Here is a 27,256-nt window from a genome sequence, read left to right on the forward strand (position 1 = left end):
TCCAATAGCACCATGGAGTGGGGACCAAGCTATGGAGTGGACCAAACCATGATCTGGGGACATTCCAGATCCAAACCATAGCATTTAGCAAGGCTTGACCAGATTCTTCCTGTCTTCTTGGGCGGGACCTGAGGATCTTCAAAAGAAAAGGGAAAAGAGAGGAGTGACTTTACTAGGTTTTATGCCTTGCTTTAGAAGAGAGAGGATCTAGTTTCTATGATTCATCTTGGGAAAGAACTCTGGTTGCTATGATTCCTATTAGGAGAGAAAGAAGAGTGAGAGACAGGAGGATGGGAGAAAGTCAGATAGACCTTGGTTCTGAGGCCTGCTAGTGTCCTTTGGTTCAAAGTCCTCACTGTGCCAAAGCACCATGCTCTAACAGGGACCTAAAGCCTAAGCCTGAAGATGCTCTATGTATAGTTTAACCAGGATAAAGTGGGGCATGCTGGTGAATGCCTGTAATCCCAGTACTTTGAAAGGCTGAGGGAGGTGGATCCAAAGTTTGAACCCTACTGGACAACTTAACAAAACCCTATCTTGAAAAATAAAAAAAAGATGGGGTTATAGCTCAGTGTTAAGGTCCTGGGTAAAATTCCTAGTGCTGCAAAACACACATACACACACACACACACACACACACACACACACACACACATACACACACACAAAACCAAACCAACCAACAAACAAAATCCCACCAGGATGGATCTTACCATCTCTGCCTTCATTTTTGTATCTGTTTACTTTATTGCCTTAGAAGTTTGGGTCAAATCTCTGCTCAGCTTTGCACATCAGAATATTAATGACCTAAGGAGTGTCTGTAATACAAGGTATATTGTCCCTAAATTTATCTGGCCTTTCTTACTCTCTGTCAAGACTGAGGACACCAACATAAGAGTAACTACAGTAATTTCTAGGATTTGCAGGGACATCTAATTGCTAGCTTTTCCGAAGTCCAGTTCCAGACTCCTTGGAGTGATGCCTAGAAGTCTCTAAAGTCATTATCTTAAACCTGCACACATCTTGGATTCCAGGAAAACAGAGCCTTGCAGATCACCCTGTGCTCTGTTCAGCGCCCAGGAGGGAGCAATTACCTCTGACTAGTGACTGAAAGGAGCCTGTCCCCCACCCCAGCAGGAGCCCTCATCTCATTGATGGGAACTGAATTGGCCCCTCAAGCAATGGTGGCTCACCCAGAACCTTCCAGAACAGTCCCTTGGTACTGATCAACCAGTCCAGGATGACTTGACCAGGATTATTATGCTGTGAGCTATGCAAACTCCAGCCCTTGTATGTTCTTTTCTATAAAACCCCAAAGTTTCTGTTAACCTCTCCAATACCTGTTTGAAGTACATAACGATCATATTTCTCATGGGGAGTTGGTTCATGTACATAATATATCCCAATGCTTTTTTCATCCACTTTCTCTCCCCTTCCTCCCCCCTTTCTCCATCTCTTGGACTCATTCTCTTTTGCAAAAGATCTATCTCCTTATTTCCTATTACTTATCTTTATTTATATTTTGACTTTCTCATGGAAGAGACATCATGTGATATTTAAACTTGTGTGTCTGATTTCATTTAATGTTATGGTCTCAAAGTACATCCAGTTTTCTACAAATGACTCAAGTTTATCATTGCAGCAGAATAGTAGTCCATTGTATGTAAATGTCACATTTTCTTTATTCATCTGTTGATGGACATATTAAGCCATTTCCAAGATTATGAGTTGTGCTGCTATAAACATGGATGTCCATATATCACTGTAATATGGTATCTTCAACTCTTTTGGAGTTACATAGGTACAAGATACATAGAAAGGGAATAGCTGGGTCTAATGGAAATTCTGTTTATAGTTTGTTGAGGAATACATACTACTTTCCACAGTGGTTGTACTTGTTTACATTCCCACCAACATTGTAGAAGGGTGCCCCCCCCATAGCCTTGCCAGCATTTGTTGTTATTTAATTCTTGATGATAGCCATTCTTTCTGGAGTAAGATGGAATCTCAGTGTTGTTTTAATTTGCATTTCTCTAAGGGCCAGAGGTACTGAACATATTTTCATGTATTTATTGGCCATTTGTACTTCTTCTGAGAAGAGTCTATTCAATTGCCTCTTTTTTGATGGGGCCTTTTATTTTTGATAGTCTAATTATTTAAGTTCTTTATATATTCTAGATATTAATCGTCTACCTGTGTACTGTAGTTGGTAAAAATTTTTTCGTATTCTGTCGGTTATCACTTTACTCTGTTGGTAATTTGCGCAGAAGGTCTTGCCTATGCCTATGTCTTCAAAAGTTTATTACCTTTTTTATCTTCCAGCAGATTTTTTTTTAACATTTAGATTTTTAATCCATTTTGAGTTTAGTTTAGCATATGGTGAGAGATACGGATCTAGATTCAATCTTTTGTATGTGGATTGCCAGTTTTCCCAGGACCACTTGTTTAAAAGACTATCTTTCCTCCACCCTGTGTTTTTAGTCTCTGTCTCAAAGACAGATCTTGAACCTCTATCTGCTCTCCTGGCATGGCCATACTGATTAAAACTCCTTTCCTCCCCTTCATCACAGTTTTTCTTTTTGGTAGGCATTATGATGGATGGCCATGTCTGATCTGTTGGGACTCCTGGAACCAGGACTTTTGCCTTAAAACTCTAGTAACATTACTTTGCATATCGTATTCTGAGTCCCCAAATTACCTACCCCTCCCCTTTAGTACTCAAGCTATACTGAACAATGGGCACTGCCCAGAGAAGAATTTTCAAATCCCCAAAGAAAATAAAGATGCATTTATGTACTTTAGCTTAATGTCTTGTATATTTTTTAATAGGCAGGAGAAATGGCCTTGCTTATAAGGTTGATTTATAATGACTTACCTGTAACAGAAATAATGATGACATGCACTGATGTCAAAGCCTAATAGGAATTTAGTTATATAATATTATTTACTGTGAGATTTACCTTTTCCTACTATGACATTGGTCAAGACCCTTTTGGGTTGCCAATGGTTTATCCAAAAGAAAGAATTCACTGGGTCACACAAATGAGTGATTGACTCAGATATGGCTTGGACATTATGATGATTAATAATGTCTCTCTCTCTTTGTTTTTCTTTCCTATGGCTCTTTCCCATTGATGACCTGGTGGTCTGGGATAGCCCTATGTCCATATGCTACCATTTCATCCCCTCCACTACATAGCCAGAATGCCTCTTTTCTAATAATTCCTGTGAAAGTTTTCTGGATAACTTCCATGAAATCAGCTTGGTTCACACGCTTGTTCTTGAAACTTGTGAGTGTGGCATGTCATGTGTTTCCTGTAGGGCCGAGAAAGGACTGGGCAGTATGACCCTTGCTATTTGCTGGTCAATCCTGGTGCTCTGGTGGCTGCCAGGGCTTCATCTACCTGAAGACAGAGGCAAGCTTTTCTAAATTGTGCAAAGTGTGGTATGGATTAGCTTTGGCCCTGGAACCACTGAGGAGGATGTGGGTGGGGCCAGTGTCCCATTCCTACCAACTTGGACTGTGAGTGGGAGAGGGACAGTTTTCTGAATGAAAATAAGGTTCACTTTCTGTAAGGAAGAATAGATGCTGGGCACACGGAACCATCAGACTTACACTACAGAAGGTAATGCCATTTGTCTTGTTCTGTCAGTCTGACTCAGCTCAGTTTAGTTACTCAACTCAGCCAAACCCAACAGTTATTGTTCCTTTACCATAGGCCAAAGAGTGTGAATTGGGTAGGAAGTTGCTACCTGACCTCTCCAAAAACAAGAACAGAAAAAAGAGACCTACCTTTAAAGATCATAAAGAAAGTAGTCTAGCTTTAAACCATGTCAACATTTCTTTGTTTAGTTCTATTTTTTTAACCAGATAACTAAAAAAAAATCATGCAAACTCAATAATAGTAGTATCCCCCACCCCCTCCCAGTACTGGAAAGTTGAACCAGGGCCTTGCACATGTTACTGAGTGAGCTACACCCCAACCCTTTTAGTCGCTTTTTCTTAAAATAATCTTTATTTAAGTGAATCACACATCTATGATGTGTCCAAATATGATTATATTACAGTAAACTTACAAGATTAAGGGATTTTAAAAGAAAATTCTTGTATGTTTTATAGTATAATAGTCCGTCCTTAACGTCCTAATACCCGGAAGGAGTCAAATAGAGCTTCTGTAGAAAGTCATCTCATGCTTTCATGACTTTTAAGTAATTTAGCTTTATTTTTGAATTACTAATAACTCAAGTTTGTTTTAAAAATATTAAATTAGCATTTTTATTGCAGCAAAGCACAAACTCGCCTTTACTCGCCATATGTGTACTATAAAGCTTTAATAGTCCATGCTAACTTTAAACCTTAGGGAAAGCACAAAATAAACAGCAAGCTGATAATATCTCATCAAGGTAAAACGCAGTACAGGGGAGGGTGGGCAGGAAACCAAATTTATTTAAGCATGTGGGAGCTAAATAGATTACCCAGCACCTGAAAAAATTTGTCTGGTTCTTGCCGGATAAAAGAAAAGAAAGAAAGCAAGCAAGCAAGCAAGCAAGCAAGCAAGCAAGCAAGCAAGCAAGCAAGCCCACAGGATTTACGTGAGTAAATATTTAGGATAGGGAGAAAAACAACAACTGTAATCGGCCTTGTGGAATTTTTAATTTTTTAATGCAGCAGCGGGCTGGATTTTTCTGTTCCCTGGCTGGACAGCAGGGAAAGCTGCCTTTCGGGCAGTGTCCCCTCCCTCGGTCTGGAAGGGCGAAGCGGAGGAGAGCGATGGGATAACGACTTCCAGAAACCCAGACTGGGACGCTGCAGATGTAGGGCCGGTGCGAGGCCACTGCGCCTGGGCTCCGAAGTTCAGAGCTTGTGGGGGCCAAGGCCGGGCGATTTGCATTTCAATGGGTTCCGCTGGTAGACTCAGTGCCGGGCACTTCCGCAGCTCCTACCAGATCTGCCTTTGTTGGTTTTAGCTCAGGTCAAGTTCATTTCTTGGGACTGGGGGAGCGGCGCGCGTTGAGTCTGTGTAGTGAGGCAGAACGCGCGCGCCGGGAAGGAAGGAGCCGCGCGCCCTTTGTCTGCGCAGCCCGAGGCTCGGAGCGCCTGCTTCATCTACGAGGTGATCCGCGCTCTCGCAAATCCTCCCCGAGCGGAGCAGGGGGCGCCTGGGCAGGGACAGATGGCGCCGAACCCCTGTGTTTCATAATATGGAAAGGCGCATTTTCCTGTACTCGAGCCCTCTCTGTCCCCGCTGGCAGCAGCGACCCTGCAGGGTGGAGATGTCCCAGGTCTGCTCAACCTCCAGAGGAAGCGCCTTCGCCGGCCTTTCTTATTTTTTTGGAATTGCTAGAAGTGGGCCTGCCGTTTGGGAAGACATCGTCACAGCACCGACCCCACTTTTCTTTTTGGTGTCCTCTGAGCTAAGGCTAGAGCAGCCCAGGGAAGTCTGCAAAATTCTTCTAAGATCTATTCTTCAGAGGCGCCTCCCTGTCCCTTTTCACAGGAAACACTACGGTTCGGAGGACTCAGGGCTCACGTGCGACTGTGGTGGGGGTGAGGGGTGGTTTGGGGTGGCCCTTTGTCCCCAGGGCCCTGCTGCTTCGAGGTACCCGGGCCACAGAGCAGGGAAGGACGGCCCGCTGGGCTTCCCATGGCTCCAAGAATGGCCACCCGCGGACGGGTCGCTGTGGGACTATGGAAATACGCTTATCAGTCTGGTAGAAGAAAAGTGAAAGACTGCCCATAGATAGAGCCCTGGAGACCATGCCATTTCACAATGTGGGTTTTCTGATGATCCTGAGAACATCGAAGACTCCATTGGAGCTGGGTTTACATTTTAGTATCATGGGATCATTCCTTAAGACAGGATCAAATGAGGTCTACCAGTTGTCCAAACGTATGACCACCCCCCCCCCCCCGTGTTTTTTGTGGTGGTTGTTCCAGTTTCTATTTTTTTTTTTTTCTTTGTATGCGTGGGATTGAACCCAGGGTCTTGTGTATGCTAGGCATGCCCTCTACCACTAAGCTACATTCCCAGCTCTTGTCCCAGTTTTTGTTTAAAACATGCAGTGAGGGTGCTGCTGGACTGTTGCAATTATGGTAACACACATCAATCAGAGGAAAACCTGAATGGACAAACACAAACATCCAGGGAAAGTCACATCCTTTTCTATTTCCCGGACAGATTAAACAGGAAGCAGATTACTGCCTTGTGGTTTTGGTGGCAGGATAAAGTTGACACATTAGAAAATAGGTTGTTGAAGTATTTAAATTTTCAGGTGTTTCAATCCTGGGCATGTTAATACATTTATATCAAGAGACAGATGTCTGTTTAATCTCTAATTCTAATGCAAACAATGGCTATGTGAAATGCTCACAATCTATTTTATTTTTCTTAAACAGCACTTTCTTTTACTTGGTATGTGGCTGCAGACTCCTTGCCCTCAGTTGTCCTGACATGCTCTCCCCAAGAGCACACACAATGCACATACAACACCAGGGTCTGGGAATTAATTACTGCCTAGCTATCACCAAAAAACCTTTTCTTTTCCTTTTTTTTTTTTTGCAGTACTGAGGATTGAACTGAGGGCCTCATACATGCTAGGTAAGTACTCTGCTGCTGAGCTATATCCCCAGCCCACCAAGACACTTGCTAAATGGCCAAGTACAGGAATTTTCTGGTTCTTATCCAAGTACATTCTTTCATCACAACCCCCAGGCCAAGAACTGACCCTTAATGATGAATTCCTGCTTCATTTCCATTTCAGTCAACCATTTTAGATGAGGAAGGAGCCAGAAGCAGGTGTCAGCCAGCAGGTGTAGCTTATAATTCATACCTTTTTTTTTCTTTTTTTTGCTGAAGTATCCTTCAGAGAGAAAAGAATCTAAGCTGCTTTCAAGGTTATTAGTATAAATTAACTAAAAATGTGGGGATGGGAATTTTTTTTCCTGTATAAGCATTCCTCAGTAAACAATTTGTTTAGAAATTCAAAAATGATTAGAAACTTATGAAACTTTGTTTAGAATGTCTTAGTTTTATAGATTTTACTTTCAAATAGTAAAAATTGGAAGATAATATTATTATTCAATGGGCAGGTGTGAGCTTGGGCATATTAAATTCCTTGGCTTTCTTTTGATTTTTATATAATGAGTCTTTTGTAGGACTTCATTACAGTGATGTTTTCTCCCTCTCATTCTGATTTAAACCACGTAATACCACACACTTGCTGATACTGGTAATTTTGTTTTACATAGTGGGTGAACTATAGTTCCACAGTTCCCTAGAGCATTGCAATGTAATTAGAAGGAAACTACCTCCTCTAGCAGAGTTTTGGCTTTGGTTGACCTGAACATTTCATGCTCACTCATAGTTAATAAATGATGCCATTCATCCAGGCCCTGTGTTGAGGTTGAGGATCCCATACTCTATCGGGTGAATTCTAGGGTGCTCCTAAGACCAGTGTGTTTAGTGAGACCAGTCTGGGCCTCTATTATTGATGAGAGAATGAGACTATGCATTCCTGTAGGGAAAGGCCACGTCAGCAACTGACTGTCCTGATGGGAGAGGGTTTGGCCAGCTGGGACATGAAGTCAGAGGCTTTAGTCATGAATCAGTTCCTGGAAGACTATTTTGTCTGAGTTGAAGGCATTCAAGTTGGACTGTAATTTTAGTCGTCACATTTCTTGGGTTTGTCCAAAATGGACATAATTATGGTGATTCTCCTTACCAAAGAGAAGATTGTTTAGAAGGGGACACCAAAATTTCCTTTCAGGTATGTAATTCATTTTGGTATGCTCCCCAAGTACAAAACTGTTTTTTCCCAAAGTCAGAACAAGTTCCACTTGCCACCTCTAAATGAATTCTGACTTCTTTTGGGTTATCCCTAATCTTTGCAGTGGTTGAGAGAATTGAGTTTCCTTTTCAGAAAGTTTCTCTTAGAGCTTTGTTTGCAAGACGCACTCCTGGTTATCGTCTACCTTTCTGGAGGTCTCTCCTTTTTAGTCTTTTTCCCATTGTCTATCCCTGTCTGTGCTCTTTGTGGGGTTCTGTCTTTGGTTCTCATCTCTTCTGTACATTTTCTCTTGGTGAACTTTCTGAAAAATCTTGCTAGAACATACTATGTGCTCTCCTGCCTCAGAACATTTGCACACATGGCTTTCTCTGCTTAGAATGGCCTTTCCCTAGATTTGGGGATATGTGGCTTTTTAATTTAGTTTTTATGCCCAAATTTACCTTTCAGATAAAGCCTTCTCTGTTTATTCATAGAAAATAGCAGGTATTCAGTCAAGGCTGGAACAAAGGTGGAGCAGGCAAGGTGAGGATTCAAGGAGGTACTCTGTCAGTTCCTGCAGGATCAGCACCCAGAAATGAGTGCTTCAGTAAGTACAGTTAGTACTTTGAGCAGTTTGCTGCTTAACTCCAGTACCAACCACACTCTCTTCTCTCCATTTTTCTTCACAGATGTTATCACCAACTAGTATCCATATAAATGATTATTGTACAGTATGTCTTCCAACTCACGCCATTAGAATGGAAGCTCTGTGGGAGCAGAGCACTTACCTGTTTTGGGTTTGGTCGTCTCTCCAGAGGCTAAAACAGCTCAGTATATACTTATATTTATTTTATTTTATTATTATTATTTTTGGTACCTGGGATCAAACTCGAGACCTTGAGATTGCGAGGCAGGTGCTGAACCACTGAGCTAAATCCCTGGCCCTTATTTTTTAAATATATATATATATTATTAATTTTATTGGTACATTTTAGGTATACAATATAATGACATTCATCATTGGAAATTTGCATCTTTACATAATCGCCCTTGGTTCTTATTTCCGCTCCCCCTTCCCCTGCCCTCCCTTCAACCCCTCCATCCCTCCCTATTTACAAAGACTTTGTTTCCATTTTTTCATTTTCTCACATTAATTCCATTCCCATCTTTCCTTTCCCCTACCCTTCTGACTTCCCCTTCCCCTTTCACCCTTTACCTCCTGTTTCACATTATCTATTATAGCTTTTAGTCCTTATTTAGACTTTCAGGTTCTCACACTAGAGAAACTATCTGGTATTTACACATGTGTGTCCTATTTATTTCACTTAAGAGTGTTGCCACAATGTGCATCCACTTAGCTATAAAAGTCTCTAATTTCTCATTTTCTATGTCTGAGTAGTACTCCATTTTATAAAAAACCTACATTTTCTTTATGAAGTCTCCAGTTGATGGGCAACTGGGCTGCTTCCAAGTTTTAGCTATTACAAACTGTGCTGCTATGAACATGGGTGCACATATATTACTGTAGTATAATTCTTTTAATTCTTTGGGGAAGATATCCACCAGAGGAATAGCTGGGTCAAATGGGACTTCCAGTTCTAGTACTTTGAGGTATCTCCATACTGATTTCCACGGTGCTTGCACTAGTCTACACTCCCACCAGCAGTGGATCAGGGTTCCTCTTTTCCCACAGCCCCACCAGCATTTGTTATTGGTTGATTTCATGATAGCAGCCATTCTTTCTGGAGTGAAGTGGAATCTCAGCATTGTTTTCATTTGCATCTCTCGAATGACCAGTGATGTTGAGCATTTTTTCATGTATTTATTTGCTATTTCTACTTCTTTGTCTGAGAAATGTCTGTTCATTTCAGATGCCCATTTTTGGATTGGGTCTTTAAATTTGGGAGGTCTGATTTTTTTAAAGTTCTTCATAGATTGTAGATAGTAGACCTTTGTCTGAGGAACAGCAGGTGAAAATTTCTTCCTGGATTGTGGGTTGTCTCTTCACACTGCTGGTGGTTTCTCTTGCTGTGCAGAAGCTTTTAGTAAGAAGAGATCACACTTGTTGATTCTTTGTGCTAGCTCACGGGCAACTGAGGTTTTGTTCATAAAGTCTTTTCCTACCCCAATGGCTTGAAGAATTCTACCTAACCTATGTTCCAGCCGGTTCAGCATTTCTGTTTTTATATTTAGATCTTTAATCCATTTTGATTTTAGATTAGTGCATGGCGAGAGATATAGGTCTACTTTTACTCTTTGGCAAGTTGAAACCCAATTTCTCCAGCACCATTTATTAAAGAGACTATCTTTCTTCCAGCGAGGGTGTTTGGCTTCTTTGTCAAAGATGAGGTGGCTGAGTGTGTCTGGAGTTGTTTGTGCATCTTCTAATCTATTCTACTGGTCCTCAGGTCTGTTTCTTTGCCAGTACCTTGCTGTTTTTATCACAGGAGCTTTGTAGTATAGCTTCAAGTTTGGGTTGTGATACCCTCTGCCATGTCTCTGTTACCTACAATTGCTTTTGCTATTCTGGGTCTTTTCTTGTTCCAAATGAATTTTTGGATTGTTTTCTCAAGGTCTATGAGGTATGCTGCTGGGATCTCAATTGGGATTGCATTAAATCTATATAGCAGTTTTGGAAGTATAGCGATTTTCACTATGTTGATCCTTCCTACCCAGGAGCAAGGGATGTCTTTCCATCTTCTGATATCCCCTTCAATATCTTTTTTCAAATTGCTATAGTTTTCAGAGAAGAGGTCTTTGATTTCTTTTATTAGGTTGATCCCTAGGTATTTCAGTTTTTTGGATGCTATTGTGAAAGGAATTGTTTGCCCTATTTCTGTCTCCATGAGTCTGTTGTTCGTGCAGAGGAAAGCTATTGATTTTTGTGTGTTGACCTTTTATCCAGCTACTTTGCTGAATTTGGTTATTAAGTCTAGAAGACTTTTGGTGGAGTTCTTGGGGTCTTCTATATACAGTATCATGTCATCTGCAAATAACGATAATTTGACTCCTTCATTTCCTATCTTTATTCCTTTGATTTCTTTCTCTTGTCTAATTGGTGTGGCTAATGTTTCCAGAACTATATTGAACAGGAGTGGTGATAGTGGACATCCCTATCTTGTTCCTGATTTTAGTGTGAAGGATTTCAGTTTTGACCATTTAGTATGATACTGTGTTTTTCTTTTTTTTGGTAAATTCTTTTATTAGGAATTGTACATTTACATAATGCATCTTGGTTCTTATTTTTTCCCCATTCCTAGCCCTCCCTTCACCCCCTACACCCTTCCCTATTTACAAAGACTTTATTTCCATTTTTTCCATTTCTCAGCATTTTTTCTTTCCCTTCTTTCCTTTCCCCTGCGCCTCCCAATACCCCTACCCCTTTGGACCTTTTCTTCCTATTTTGCATTATTGATTATTCATTCTAATCATTGGTACATTTTAGGTATACAATACAATGACATTCATCATTGGAAATTTGCACCTTTACATAGTCTCTCTTGGTTCTTATTTTTCACCCTTGCCCAGCCCTCCCTTCAACCCCTCCAGTCCTCCCTATTTACAAAGATTTTGTTCCTATTTTTCCATTTTCTCATATTAATCCCATTCCCTTCTATACTTTCCCCTATCCCTCCCACTTCCTTCCCCTTTGCCCCTTTTCTTCCTATTTCACATTACCTATTATACATTTTAGTCCTTATTTACACTTTCAGTTTCTTACACCAGAGAAACTATTTGGTATTAATACATGTGTGTCCTATTTATTTCACTTAAGAGTATTCCCTCAATGTGCATCCACTTAGCTATAAATGTCTCTAATTTCTCATTTTTTATGGCTGAGTAGCAATCCATTTTATAAAAAATCCACATTTTCTTTATCCAGTCTCCAGTTGATGGGCATTTGGGCTGTTTCCATGTTTTAGCTATTACAAACTGTGCTGCTATGAACATGGGCACATATATATCACTGTGGTATGATTCTTTTAATTCTTTGGGGAAGATCCCCAGCAGTGGAATAGCGGGGTCCAATGGGACCTCCTGTCCTAGTTCTTTGAGGTATCTGCATACTGATTTCCACAGTGGTTGCACCAGTCTACACTCCCACCAGCAGAGGAGAAGGGTTCTTCCTTCCCCACAGCCCCTCCAGCATTTGTTATTGGTTGATTTCATGATAGCAGCCATTCTTTCTGGAGTGAAGTGGAATCTCATCCTTGTTTTCATTTGCATCTCTCAAATGACCAGTGATGTTGAACATTTTTTCATATGTTTATTTGCTATTTCTACTACTTTGTCTGAGAAATGTCTGTTCATTTCAGATGCCCAGTTTTGGATTGGGTCTTTAAATTTGGGTGGTCTGATTTTTTTAAAGTTCTTCATAGATTGTAGATAGTAGACCTTTGTCTGAGGAACAGCAGGTGAAAATTTCTTCCCAGATTGTGGGTTGTCTCTTCACACTGTTGGTGGTTTCTCTTGCTTTGTAGAAGCTTTTAGTAAGAAGAAATCACACTTGTTGATTGTTCGTGCTAGTTCACAGGCAACAGAGGTTTTGTTCATAAAATCTTTTCCTACACCAATGTCTTCAAGAGTTCTACCTAACCTCTGTTCTAGCCGGTTCAGGGTTTCTGTTTTAATATTTATATCTTTAACCCGTTTTTATTTTAGTTTAGTGCATGTTGAGAGATATAGGTCTACTTTTACTCTTTGGCAAGTTGAAACCCAATATTTCCATAACCGTTTATTAAAGAGTGTATCTTTCCTCCAGCGAGGGTGTTTCCCTCCTTTTTCAATCATGAGGTGGCTAAATTTGTCCGGGGTTGTTTCTGCATCTTCTAATCTGTTCCACTGGTCCTCAGGTCTGTTTCTTTGCCAGTATCATGCTGTTTTTATCACAGTTTTGGAGTATAGTTTCAAGTTGGGTGTTGTGATATCCCCTGCCATGTCTCTGTTGCCTAGAATTGCTTTTGCTATTCTAGGTCTCTTCTTGTTCCAAATGAATTTTTGGCTTAATTTCTGAAGGTCCATGAAGTATGCTGCTGGAATGTCAGTTGGGATTGCATTGAATCTATATAGCAGTTTTGGAAGTATGGCCATTTTCATTAGGTTGATTCTTCCTCCCCAGGAGCAAGGGATGTATTTCTATATTCTGATATTGTCTTCAATCTCTCTTTTCAGAGTACCATAGTTTTCAGAGAAGAAGTCTTTGATTTCTTTTGTTAGGTTGATTCCTAGGTATTTCAGTTTTTTGGATGCTATTGTGAAAGGAATTGTTTGCCTTGTGTCTCTCTCAGTGAGCCTCTTGTTCGTACAGAGGAAAGCTATTAATTTTTGTGTGTTGACCTTGTATCCAGCTACTCTACTGCATTTGGTTATTAAGTCTAGAAGACTTTTGGTGGAGTTCTTGGGGTCTTCTATATAGAGTATCCTGTCATCTGCAAATAATGACAATTTGACTTCTTCATTTCCTATTTCCTTCATTTCCCTCTTTCATTTACTCCTTTCATTTCCAAATCCTTTTCTTCCTCTTGTCTAATTGCTGTGGCTAACGTTTCCAAGACTATATTGAACAAGAGTGGTGATAGTGGACATCCTTGTCTTGTTCTTGATTTTTTTTTTTTTTTGGTACCGGGGATCAAACTCATTCCTTGCGCTTGCACAGCAGGCAGCAAAACCAGTGAGCTAAATTTCTGGCCCAAAAATTTTTTAATTCTGTTATATTCTCTTTTTTTTTGTACCAGGGATTGAACTCGGGACCTTGCGCTTGCCAGGCAGGTGCCAGAACCACTGAGCTAAATCTCCGGCCCATAAAGATATTTTTTTTTGTTTGTTTTTTGGTACTGGGGATTGAACTTGGGACCTTGCACTTGCGAGGCAGGTGCCAGCACCACTGAGCTAAATCCCTGGCCCTGTTCCTGATTTTATTGTGCAGGATTTCCGTTTTTGACCATTTAGCATGATACTGTTGGTTTTTCATAGATGGCTTTTATCAGATTGAGCTAAAGACCCTCTATTTGAAATTTTTGTAGGGTTTTTCTCATCACCTAAAGCAACCCCAGTGGGAAATGAGATGGAAAAATCTGATACTCAACCACCTGGATGCCCTGAACTGGCATCAAAAGAGGATCTGCAAAAAATGAAATCAGAAATAATTTCTCATGTAACAGCAGAGATTGTGCCCACAGTGCAAGACATGATTAATAAATCTAGAGAGGACACAGATAAAAAAAAAGAGGAGCTGAGGAACATGATAAAATCACAACATAGGAAACAAATGGAAACCATAAAACAGATGAAAACAGGTTTCCAGGAGATTAAAAACTCCCCTGAAAGTTTATATAGCAGAATGAGCCAATGTGAGGACAGAATTTCAGATATAGAAGATAAGATTGCAATTAGTGACCAGGAAAAGCAAAATTGCTTTAAAATAGAAAGGAAACATGAGAAATCAATCTAGCAGCCACTAGACTATGCAGAGAAGAATAACATAAGACTGATCAAAGTCAATGAAGAAACAGGAGAGAGTGCAGACAACATAAAAAAAAAACCGTTCACAGAAATGATGGCAGAAAACTTCCCAAGCAGGCCCAAAGAACTTGACATACAGATAAGTGAGGCATATAAAACTCCAACTAGCCTTGATCAAAAACAATCTACACATAGGCATATGAAAATTAAGATTCCAGAAACCCAACAGAAGAACAAAATTCTACAAGCAGTTAGAGAAAAGAAACAGATCACATAGAAAGGAAAGCCCCTAAGAATCACAGCAGACTTCTCAGTGCAAACCCTCAAGGCCAGAAGAGCTTGGAGTGATGTATTTCAAGCCCTAAAGGAAAGCAGCCTCCAACCCAGATTGATGTATCCTGCAAAACTATCTTCCAAAATTGATGGAGAAATAAGATACTTTCATGACAAAAAGCACCTTAGGAACTTCATGAACACCAAACCAGCACTCCAAAAGATTTTAGACAATATCCTAGGAAAAGACAACCAGGATCACAACCCCAGGAAGCTCAACAGAATGAATCCATGGGGCATGACAAGAAATTAAATGCAAAGGGGGAGAATCCAAGAAAAAGAAAAAGTCATGACAATGATAAGTCAATATGTATCAGTTTTAAGCATCAATGTTAATGGTCTCAATTCACCATTCAAAAGAAATAGACTGGCAGAAAGGGTCAAGAAGCAAGATCCAACAGTATGCTGCATACAAGAAACACACTTCATTCAAAAAGAAACTCATACACTGAAAGTTAAGGGTTGGAAACAATACTCCATGCAACAGGAACCCGAAAAAAAGCAGGAATAGCTATCCTTGTTGCGGATCAAGTGGATTTCAAATCAACACTGATTAAGAGAGACAAAGAAGGACACTACATCCTGGTAAAGAGAACAGTCCAAGAGGAAGAGATAACAATCATAAATATATATGCACCAAACATGAGTGTGCCCAACTATATAAAACAAATGCTAATGGACATGAAAACTCAAATAAGCACTAATACAAAAGTAGTGGGGGAACTCAACACCCCACAGTCACATTGTTAGAGAGATCAAACAATCTATGGAAAGACAACAAGCAACGTCACACTACATGGTCAAAAACTGAAATCCTTTACACTAAAATCAGAAAGAAGACAAGAATGTCCACTATCATCAGTCCTTTTCAATATAGCCTTGGAAACATTAGCCACAGCAATTAGACAAGAGAAAGAAATCAAAGGAATAAAGATAGGAAATGAAGAAGTCAAATTGTCATTATTTGCAGATGACATGATTCTCTGTATAGAAGACCCCAAGAATGCCACCAAAAGTCTTCTAGACTTAATAACCAAATGCAGTAGAGTAGCTGGATACAAGGTCAACACACAAAAATCAATAGCTTTCCTCTACACAAATAACAGATTCACTGAGAGAGAAGTAGGACAAACAAGTCATTGCAAAATAGCTTCCAAAAAACTGAAATAACTAGGAATCAACCTAACAAAAGAAATCAAAGACCTCTTCTCTGAAAACTATAGCACTCTGAAAAGAGAGATTGAAGACAATATCAGAAAATGGAAAGACATCCCTTGCTCTTGGGTAGGAAGAATCAACCTAATGAAAATAGCCATACTTCCAAAATTGCTATATAGATTCAATGCAATCCCAGTTGAAATCCCAGCAGTATACTTCATGGACTTCGAGAAAACAATCCAAAAATTCATTTGGAACAAGAAGAGACCTAGAATAGTAAAAGCGATTCTAGGCAACAGAGACATGGCAGGCGATATCACAACCCCCAACTTGAAACTATACTACAAAGCTACTGTGATAAAAACAGCATGATACTGGCAAAGAAACAGACCTGAGGACCAGTGGAACAGATTAGAAGATGCAGAAACAACCCCAGACACACTCAGCCCCCTCATCTTTGACAAAGGAGCCTAAAATCCTCACTGGGGGAATGATAGCCTCTTTCATAAACGGTTCTCGAAAAATTGGGTTTCAACTTGCCAAAGAGTAAAAGTAGACCTATGTCTCTCACCATGCACTAAACTAAAATCAAAATGGATTAAAGATCTAAATATTAAAACAGAAACACTGAACTGGCTAGACCAGAGATTAGGTAGAACTCTTGAAGACACTGGTGTAGAAAAAGATTTTATGAACAAAACCTCAGTTGCCTGTGAACAAGCACAAACAATCAACATGTGGGATCTCTTCTTATTAAAAAGCTTCTGCACAGCAAGAGAAACCACCAACAGTGTGAAGAGACAACCCATAATCTGCGAAGAAATTTTCAGTTGCTATTCCTCAGACAAAGGTCTACTATCTAGAATCTATAAAGAACTTAAAAAAAATCAGACCTCCCAATTTAAAGACCCAATCCAAAAATAGGCATCTGAAATGAACAGACATTTCTCAGACAAAGAAGTAGAAATTGCAAATAAGCAGATGAAAAAATGTTCATCATCTCTGGTCATTCGAGAGATGCAAATGAAAACAACACTGATATTCCACCTCACCCCAGAAAAAATGGCTGCTTTCATGAAATCCACCAATAAGAAATGCTGGCGGGGCTGTGGGGAAAGAGGAACCCTGCTCCACTGCTGGTGGGAGTGTAGACTGGTCCAACCACTGTGGAAATCATTATGAAGATACCTCAAAGAACTAGGACTGGAAGTCCCATTTGACTTAGCTATTCCACTGCTGGGGATCTTCCCCAAAGAATTAAAAGAATCATACCACAGTGATATATGTGTACCCATGTTCATAGCAGCACAATTTGTAATAGCTAAAACTTGGAAGCAGCCCAATTGCCCATCAACAGGAGACTGGATAAAGAAAGTGTGTGTTTTGTTTTTTTACAAAGTAAAATGGAGTACTACCCATCTGTAAAAAATGAGAAATTAGAGACATTTATAGATAAATGGATGCACATTGTGGCCGTAATCTTAAGTGAGGTAAATAGGACACAGAAGTGTAAATACCGAATAGTTTTTCTAGTGTGAGAAACTGAAAGTTTAAATAAGGACTAAAATCTGTAATAGATAATATGAAATAGGAAGAAAAGGGGTAAATGGGAAGGGGAAGTGGGAGGGGTAGGGAAAAGGAAAGAAGGGAATGGAATTAATATGAGAAAATGGAAACAAAGTCTGTAAATAGGGGGGGATGGAGGGGTTGAAGGGAGGGCAGGGGAAGGGTGAAAAATAAGAACCAAGAGAGATTATGTAAAGGTGCAAATTTCCAATTATGAATGTCATTATATTGTATACCTAAAATGTACCAATAAAATTGACTTAAAAATAGAGTTTGTAGATTCACCTCTTCTGCCATTCCATGCTCAGTTTTTGCCATGGATAGAGAATCCACCTAATAAGCTAACTTATCTGTCCTTAAAAACTCTGTAATGGAAATAATCAACATCTTCTGTGTGCCATTTTAGTGGCAGATAGAAGGCTATAGGCTGGAAAGTTGTTTCTTTTGTCTAACTTTAGTATCTAGAAATGAATTGAGACTTTTTTCTTGGTAAAGATGAAAAACAGCTGGCTACCCTCTCTTTCCATAGATCCTTCATTTTCAACTGGTTACAATAAAGTACATCTTTAGCTTGGTTTGTCTAAAAATTCATTTTGTGAGACCTAGACATTCATAAATTTTACAGAAACCATTCAAGCTTTTTACATGATTAATCCTGGATTGTTTATCTAACACAAGATGCTGTGCACTGCCTGAAACTCCGATTATAAAGCAAGGGCCATAACCTTGGAGGAGTCTGTGATTCCCGTTCCCTGCATCCTCAGCCTTTCCCATCCACTTGTTTGCATTACAGGCTTAAAAGCACAGTTATTTTGCTTTTTACCTTGCTTATTTAAAATCCCTAGTGTCTTCCTTTGCTGGGAATGGAATCTAAACTTTCTAATTTAAGCAAAAGGGTTTATGAGTCCCCAGGGCAAAGATCTCATTCCATAGCTCTGCAGTTGGAAGCAGGGAGATGATTTGGTTCGTTGATTTCTTTTCTCAGTCTATTTCTTTCCAGTTCTTTAGCCCCTGATCCCTATCTGCCAGGGGAATAGTTAATCATTTTTCTCATATCCTCTGGCTTTCAATTAATGAGTTCTCAGGTGATCTGATTTAGGGCATGCTTTTAAAAGTTTGCAGAAGCCACTTACATGAGCCCATAGCTAGGACTGATTTCAGGTAAGGTAAGTGATAGTGTGGAAAGATGTCACAACTTGGTTTAAGTGATCATGAAATCACTTATTTCTTAAATGTGGTTAATTTTACAAAAAGAGATATAGTTGTTCAATTATTTAGAACCACAGCAATGGAAGGCCACTACTTTTAGCTGCAGGAAATATGTTTTTAAATTATTGGAGGCAGCTGAGTTTTAGGCCACACTGTCAATCGAAAAGGGGTAAACAACACTTACCTGCTTGAACTACTGTTTACTCTTTCTTCATTTTTTTCTGATAAAAAACACAAACAGGGTAGGTCAGCTTTTAAAACAAAACAACTTTGTGAAGCACTGAGCTAATTTGGGGTTTGTGTCCTTGAGTTGCAGGGGTCCAGCCCAGCACGCGTGGTGCAGAGTGTGCAGAAAGCAGAATGGAGGAACAGATTGTTTTCTTCCACAGGAGGGACCTTGGGAAGCTTCCTACTTATTTCAGGGGTGCTGCAGTCACCAAAGTTCTTTGTGTTTGTTTTTGTTTTTGGAACTCCCCTTTAAGATATGTCTTTGGACTTTGTATTTCCAAATATTTCTTAAATCTATCCATTTCTCGTCATCCTTTCAGCCTGTGTTCTCATTTAGATACTTACCATTTCTTAATCTTTAATATGGAAACATCTCACTTGTTCATTCTCTGTCTGCACCCCTTCAGTTAATTTTCTACACTGTTGTTAGAATTATCTTTTTTTCTTTGATCATATCTTTTGGCTGGCATTCAATGCTTTGTACCACCTGGTCTTGTTCTACTTTTCCAGGATTCTGTCTACTCCTCCATAGGAACAATGTTGCTTTGAATACTAGCGTACTAGTCTTTGTTTGGATGTATATTCATTTCTTTTGGGTATATAATTTTGGTGTGGAATTGCTTGGTCCTATAGTAACATTTTGAGAAACTGCCAATCTGTTTTCCAGAGCAGCTGTGCCATTTTTCATTCCTACCAGCAATGTATGAGAGTTCCAGTTTCTCCACTTCCTCATCAACACCTGGTATTGTTTATCTTCTTAACTGTAACTATATTAAAGGGTGTATAGTAGTAACTCACTGTGGTTTTGATTTGTATTTTCCTAACAATGATTTTGAGCATCTTTTCATATGTTCATTAGCCATTCACATTTCTTTAGAAAAATGCCTATTCAAATTCTTTGCCTATTATTTTAATTTTTTTAAATTTTTTTGGTACCGGGGATTGAACTTGGGACCTTGCACTTGCGAGGCAGGTGCTGGAACCACTGAGCTAAATCCCCAGCCCTGCCTATTATTTTTAAATTGGGTCATTTGTCTTTTCATTATTGAGTATTAAGTGTTCTTTACATATTTTGATTTTAAGTCCCATATTGGATATATGATTTGTAAATATTTTCTGTCAGTTGCCTTTTTACTTCTTGATGATATGCTTTGAAACAAACATATTTTAAAATATTTTAAAATACTCTGCCCTGCCAGTCTTCTCATTAGTGGCTCTGCTCAGGCGTCATTATCTAAGAAATCATTGCTTGATCCAGTGTCACGAAGATTTACTTTTGAATTTTCTTCTAAGAGTTTTATAGCTTTAGTTTTCTCATTTAGATCTATGATCTGCTTTTAGTTAGTTTTGTTTGTGGGGTGAAATTAGGGGTCCAGATTCATATTTCACAAGTAGATTTCCAGTTGTCTCAGCACCGTTTATTAAAGAGACTATTCTTCCCCCTATTAAATTGTCTTGGCCCTCTACTCCATGCAGTTTTGTAGTTTAATGTCCTTATTTATGTTATTATCTTGACCTTGAAGAATTATTTTCTGTTCTGTCATTCTTCTTTTCTAATTGACATCTTACAAAGTATAACTTTCATCTTACTATATCATGTATATACAGACAGTTTATATCTATATCTATCTATATATATACCATAAATATCCATGTTTACCTTCTAACGAACTTTCCCTAGTCATCCAAGTTGAATTACTATTCCCTCCTTTATGTTTTCATATATAGTACTTACTTTGTACTAGGCATATATCTTCTTGTATTCTAATTAGGTGTATACATATCTGTCTCTCCTATTAAATATGTGTTCCTTATGGGAGGACTTTCTCTTGTGTACATGCTCAGCACAATATGTGACACCTGGTAGGTACTAAGTAAATAGTTGATGATTAGATAAATGAACAAATGAATGAATGTCCCAAATGAGAATACAGTTCTACCTTTGAGAAGGGAATTGATTTTTTTTCAACAATCAAGAGTCTTCAGTGAAAAAGAAACTTGCTATAATGAATGGCACATGGTGCCATTTTGGATCAAAGCCAAAGCCTACTCCAAAGGACCCACAATGTTTTGACCAATGGTAACATTATTGAAATAATTTCTCCAAGTACCACAATGAAAGACCACATTTGCACAGATGATTAAGGGCTGATGTGTTTGTGTTAAACCCTCAAAGCTTAGTTGTTATATTCTCCCCTGGTGTTACTGATCTTTGACCAGGGTAACATAAGGTATAACACTAGAGTTGGCATTCTGATTTGAAGGGTATTACAAACCTCTGCTTAACTCATATCTCCCCCATTGTCATCCTGATCTGTCACAGTGCTTCTCTTTTCTACTCTGTGGCCTGTAAGCCCAGGTTTAGCATCAATATTCCACGTTGTACCAAAAGTGATGACCTTGTCTCTAGAAGGTCCATTATTTTCTGAATGCCAAGCCACCCTCTGGGAGCACATTCTGTTTAAGCTTTTCCTTGGTTGTTAGTGGAGCTTAGCTGATTGTAGTTGTCTATCATTACGTAGGTTACATTGGAAGACAAGAAATGGGTTGGTAGAGGCAAGACCTGGTGGTGATGGCCCAAATCCCAGATCCTACCAGTATCTATTGTGTCCTATTTGGATGTTATAAAAAAACATAATGGTGTTTTTCAGGCATGTAGGATCTTCTGGTCTGCAGCCATGAATGCAAGTTCAAAGAGCTAATGGTCAGGAAAATCGGACTCAGCTCTAAGCTTGTGCTTAAGCAGGACTTCTAGTGTAAGGCAGTTATTGCTGAGACTGTAGAATCCCATTGTAACTCATTGTCCAGAGAGGAGAAAACACCCACATATTTGGCTTCCTGTGTCACAATGAGTGACCTCACTTTACACCACCATGTACTTGGGGGATGTGATCTGATCTGCATTCACAACCAAATCTACGGAGAAGCCAAGTGTGGTTCATCTATGAGATTTTAGTGTATTTATTATAAGTCAAAGCAACAAAAATTAGTAAAAATCTTTTGTAGATTGTCAAAAGAAGAGTCAGTCAAAGTGTCAGCTTTGTATAAGCACATTCTTCCCAAGGTACACACATTGTTTCTGCCATCTGCAAAACAGCACTGCCATTGAAGAGCTTGCTGGTGTGTTGGAATGAGCTAATGGAACTAGATAATATAAAGAACAGTGTAAACTTTCAGGTGTTAGATGCATAGATGGGATTTCTGCTGAAAAGACTAACAACTAGTGTGAGATCTTCAAGTAGTAACCACAGAACACCTGTACTTGTTTCAGGTGTTTAAATTCATATTAAAATAAGCAATGGCCTATTTACATAATAAAAATTTCATTTTCATAATAATTTTCAGACTTAATGTAAAGTTGAACATGGTCGAGAATTATAATCAATTGAATAGCATAAATTAGTCAACATTAAAGATCAAATGTTAACCATTATTCACAGGTGAAATGAATATTTACTTGTTTGGTTTGGTTTGGTTTGGTGTAGTACTGGGGATTGAACCAGATTCTTGCTTGTGCTAGACAAGGACTCTACCAGTGAGCTACATCCCCAGCCCTGAGAATATTTAAAAAATAACCAAAGAATTGAAGCTTCTACCGTTAGGCTAATTTACATAAGTTAGAATACCTAAGCTGATTAGAAGTGTGTGATAAATGAACACTGGAATGGTTTTTACAAATCTTGCCTTTTAACCAAATATGGCAGGCTTAGCAAATCCTGCTCAGAAAAGAAGTTCTTATATAATGACAGGTTTGGTTTGAAAAAAAATACTAAAACTGAAAATAATTAATTTAATTAATGATTTTCTATTTGTTTAAAAATAGCAAGAAAGGCGTGTGCAGACCTGAGACCTATAGTGAATACATACATAGCAATAAACATATATGGTGCACATTTGAGCACTTTGTGTCTATTACTTTACAATTTCTCAATATTACTTTGCGTTATTTCAAGTTGTCTGCCAGAGCTGGTGGAGAATGGTCTACCAGCTACTGTATGCAGGACTACAAGAAATAGAAACAGTCTGAATGAATGAATCTCAAATGATGAAGTGCTGTGAAATCACCTGGAAAATTTGTTTAAAAAATGTAGATGTCTTGACCCAAGAATATGTATATTTTTACCCAGGTCATTCAGATGATTTTGGAATATACTCTTATTTGTAAAATATTGAATTAGGTGACCTGAAAGATATATGCCTATAAAAAAGGCATATCCTGTATATGTGCTTTGAAATATCTCATGATATTGATGCTTATACTCAAAGCAAATAAAACTTTCTTTGAAAATGTCTTATGAAGGGAACCAGTATTTTAGTCACTCTTCTTTATTCCTGGTTGTCTCCCCTTTGAGTTTGTGTCACTATTCATGGTCTGTATTTCTCCTTCTTTTATGTGGTTCCCACATGTTACACAAAGTCTCAGGATATATGAGGTAAGCTTTATACAACAGTTCAGTATTTCAGTGCTCAACCTTCCTCCTCTCCATTGTATCAATCCACTGCCTGTAAAGCAATGAGGCTAATCTACTGACAACTAATCAGATATTTTTTTTGTGAAACAAAGAGAAAGTGCTCCTTGCTTCAGAAGGTATGGGTTTCCTCTTGTGTAGGCCTAGTTACAGCCATAGCAAACTATAGGCAATTCAATTCAGAGACTCCAGGAGGCTGAGGTCTGGGCCTGAGCAACTCCAGACTATCCTGCCAAAGCCCATGTAGACAGAGCTACAGTTCCTCTGTTTGCTCCTTTCCAGAGGGCTAGGGCCTGTTTTCTGTATTAGTGGAAATTAAATCCATAAGACATGGCAGTGTAAAAGAAAACTCCATGAGGGAGGGTCAAATGTTACTTAAGAAAATACACTTTTTCTAATTTAAACCTCTATTGCCCCGACAATAAGGATATAATTCCAATGAAGCTAATAGTGCATTTAGAATGACATTCTTTTGGGAACCTTGGAAAAGAGAATATTCTATTTTATAATATGGAATGTGTCTTTGCCAAATGAGTAACAATTATGCAGCCTTGTTAGTAGGGAGGAGCTCTGCTGTTAGTTTTTAATTATTGGCCTACAGTAACTTATGTGGATTTGCTGGCAAAGAAGGGGAAGTAGTTGATTCTGAACAGACCACAGCTTTAGCATCAGATTGCTCACATACTGTAAAACCATTATTTCACTAGTTAAACCTGAATATCATGCCTGCTTTCCTCCCCGTCTCCATGGTAGCTTATCGCTCACTTCTTATTGCATTTCTCTTAAGGCATTAGGGAATCTTTTATGGCAGGAATCTTTTATGCAGAAAGTGAAGTTCCCAGAAAACAAAATCATATGTGTATGCACGTTTGTACATGTAATCCTGCAAGAGGGAGAAAGACAAATTTGCTAAAAGAGGATAATACTAGCTAAATTTATCACCTTAATTTCTGCATCTGACTATGTACTCAACAACTTGGACTGATTTAAGTTTCAAGAACATTCATTATGGAACGGAAATGAGTCTAGCCTGTGGCTGCTCAACTAGTGAATAGTGAAAACAGGATAATTCCAAACTGGTGAAAGAAGAATGTATATAACAAGTATGCTAGTTGATATAAAAGACCGGAAATCTCAACCACAGACAGCTCATGTACCTAAAACATTGTACTAAATTTAGTCCACTTCAATCCTAGGACATAAAGTTTTAGAATAAATATGCAAGCATATGAAAGTGTGCAAAATTTCATAAATTTCAACTAAGAAAGGATAATTGGGTACAGAGTACTAAAACTGAAGTATCTTTTAAAAATGTACAAATCAAACTATAAGAACAAAATTTTTATGTATTCTTAACCAAGCGTGAGTAGGACTACATCAGGCTTACTTTTAGGAGCTCTTAAAACCCCACAGCCCCCACTTTCCCCACCTGGTTGGTAATCAGTGTCAGATTAGCTGCTGCTCCTGCTGGGAATGTGTTCTATCAGCAGGAAACAAGACTGGAACTTCTGACCCAAATTGGAAGGTTTTAAACATCTTCAAGATGATCTTATTTATACCATTCATTTTCTTTATATGTGGTACAGAATGCTTATTGCATTGAAATGGTGTCAGTGATTGGAATAATGGACAATGAAGCTTTAATTTAAAATTTTTTTTGTCTCAGAAGCATGCATAAATGTGATATAATGTAGAAGATGTAGATAAATGAAGTAAACTATATTTCACTTTAATTCTATCTGTTTTGTCACTATTTTCATTTTGGGTGTGTATCTGCTGTTCTACTCTTGGATTCATGGTCCCAATAGGCCCAGGTTGTTTTCTGCATACAGAACTCTTAGTGCTAAAATCAGGAAGTCGTGGACAAAGTAGGATGAGTTGGTCACCCTATAGGAGTCTCCAAAAGGAGGATAATACAACAGTTGCTCATCTGAACCCAGTCACCTGAGCAAACAAACAAAAACACATGAGAGAGAACAAATGGTGATTTTTAAAAAGTTACTATATTTTCTGGTGGATTCATTCTCCTATCCCTCCCTCCTTCCCTCTCTCCCTCTCTCCCTGTTTTCTTCTTTCCTTTCTATCACTTTCAATTAAATTATATGTAGAACTTTGTATTTTAGTCAACTTTCCAGTGCAAAGTATCATAAATACTTGTGATCAATTAACTTAAAGGGAGAAAAGGTTTCTTTTAGCTTATGGTTTCGAAGATTTCCATCCATGGTCACTGGGCCTTGTTGCTTTGGACCAGTGGAACACAGTACACAATGGGAACATGTGATAGAGGAAGACTGTTCACTTTCTGGTGGCTGGGAAGAAAAAGAAACAGAGAGAAGAGATTGGGGTCCCCATATCCCCTTCAAGGGGACACTCCCAAGGACCTAACTTCCTCCCACCAGGCCTTACCTCCTAAAATTTCCATAGGCTGGGGACTAAGCTTTCAATACATAGGCCAGGGGTGGTATTCGAGATCTAAACTTTAGCACTTTATAGCCAGATTTTTAAAATAACAGTGGATTACAAACATATTTACAAACTTTAAAATATTCTCCTACAACATCAATTTTAAAGACTTCATGAAATTCCACTGAGGAGAGTATACCCCAACTTATTTCACAACTTATGTATCACTGGATATTCGCATCATTTCCTATTTTTCTCTTGTAAATAATGGTATTCCAAATATCCTATGACTACTTCTTTAAGATTAATTTTTAGAAGTGGGATTGCTGAGTCAAAAGATATTATTTTGAATGTTTTTGATGAATACTGCCAAACTGCCCTCCTTAAAATGTTGTGCTAATTTTACACGAATTAATTTAGACCTATGGACCATGTATGAGAATGTGTATTTTGCAAACACTGGGTTTGCAACAAAACAATATCCCAAATTCTGTCAACTTGACAAATCAATGAGACTTTCTTATATTCTACAGTCAAGCTCAGACACACCACAGTGAGGTTCCTCTGGTCAATTTAAAAGTCAGAATAGGTTCTGTGCAGCAGCCTCCGATGTTTACATAAATCATTACTTAAACCCTCAACACCACCAAATATTTATTTAATATCTACTGTATGTTTAGCATTAAACCTAGAGCCCAGCACAACTTAGAATGTAAAGATGAGAACAGGGGCACAATATTTAACCTTGCTTTGGGAGGTTTTTTTTTTAATAATTATCTTCCTTTTCTTTCCCTCTAAAGCTCTACAGAATAAAGTTATGGGAAAATCACCTTGCAATTTAAAAAATGAAACACTTTACACTTGAAGTAGAAAATATTTTCATAAAAAAGCATAATACATATGTACATGACATAATACATATGTCAATTTTAACACATGGTTAAAATTGAACATCAAATATGTGACCACTTATCCAACTCAAGAACTAGAACATCGCCAACATCCATAAGTCCCCACCCCTTCCTGTGTGTCCTTACAGAATTGCAATTTTCTTCCTCACAGGGAAAGGTCGCCATCATTTTAACTCTGTGGGGGAATACTTTCTTTTCTCTTTTTCTACTCCTGTTTAGGTTTGTTTTGTCTACTCTGAAATTTTCTATTAAAAAATCATAAGGAGTTTTTCTTCTGATTTGATGTTTTTGCTCAACATTAATTAAGATTCATCCATTTTATTTCAGGTAATATTATTCCTTAGCATGGATATGTCACTAATTTTAACCATTTTACAGTTGGTGAATCTGAGTTATTACCAACTTTTGGCCTGTAAGCCATAGGATTCAAGACGTAATTGTGAAGCAGATGCTTTGAGGTAATTTACTTCAAGTTATATGCTTTAATAAATCTAACCTTTAAAATATATTAATTCTTTTGTGATGAGTTTTTTTCCCCCTAGTTTTTTTAACTTTGATGTTTAAATTGTAGTTATAATTGGGAGTATCCTATTAAAAGGTTGAGTATCTCTTATCTAAAATGCTTGAGACCGAAAGTGCTTCAGATTTTAGAATATTCACATATGTATTGTGAGATATTTTGGGGTTGGGACCCAAATTTAGACATGAAATTCACTTATGTTTTATTTACAATTTATACACATAGTCTGA

General features: G+C 38.5%; 1 protein-coding gene across 1 annotated transcript; it reads left to right on the top strand.

Annotated features, from left to right (window-relative positions):
- The first annotated feature begins 4,831 nt into the window (after nucleotides 1-4,831).
- On the top strand, nucleotides 4,832-27,112 carry LOC147823393 (uncharacterized). The gene is made up of 3 exons (XM_087193263.1): nucleotides 4,832-5,114; nucleotides 6,564-6,599; nucleotides 13,791-27,112. Exons 2-3 carry the CDS (start codon nucleotides 6,593-6,595, stop codon nucleotides 14,216-14,218), a joined length of 435 nt encoding a protein of 144 aa, XP_087049389.1. The 5' UTR covers nucleotides 4,832-5,114; nucleotides 6,564-6,592; the 3' UTR covers nucleotides 14,219-27,112.
- Nucleotides 27,113-27,256: the final 144 nt, after the last annotated feature.

The sequence above is a fragment of the Heterocephalus glaber genome, unplaced genomic scaffold, assembly GCF_053883595.1.
Source record: "Heterocephalus glaber isolate CG9 unplaced genomic scaffold, H.glaber_assembly_v1.0 deba00001586, whole genome shotgun sequence".
Taxonomy (NCBI): Eukaryota; Metazoa; Chordata; class Mammalia; order Rodentia; family Bathyergidae; genus Heterocephalus; species Heterocephalus glaber.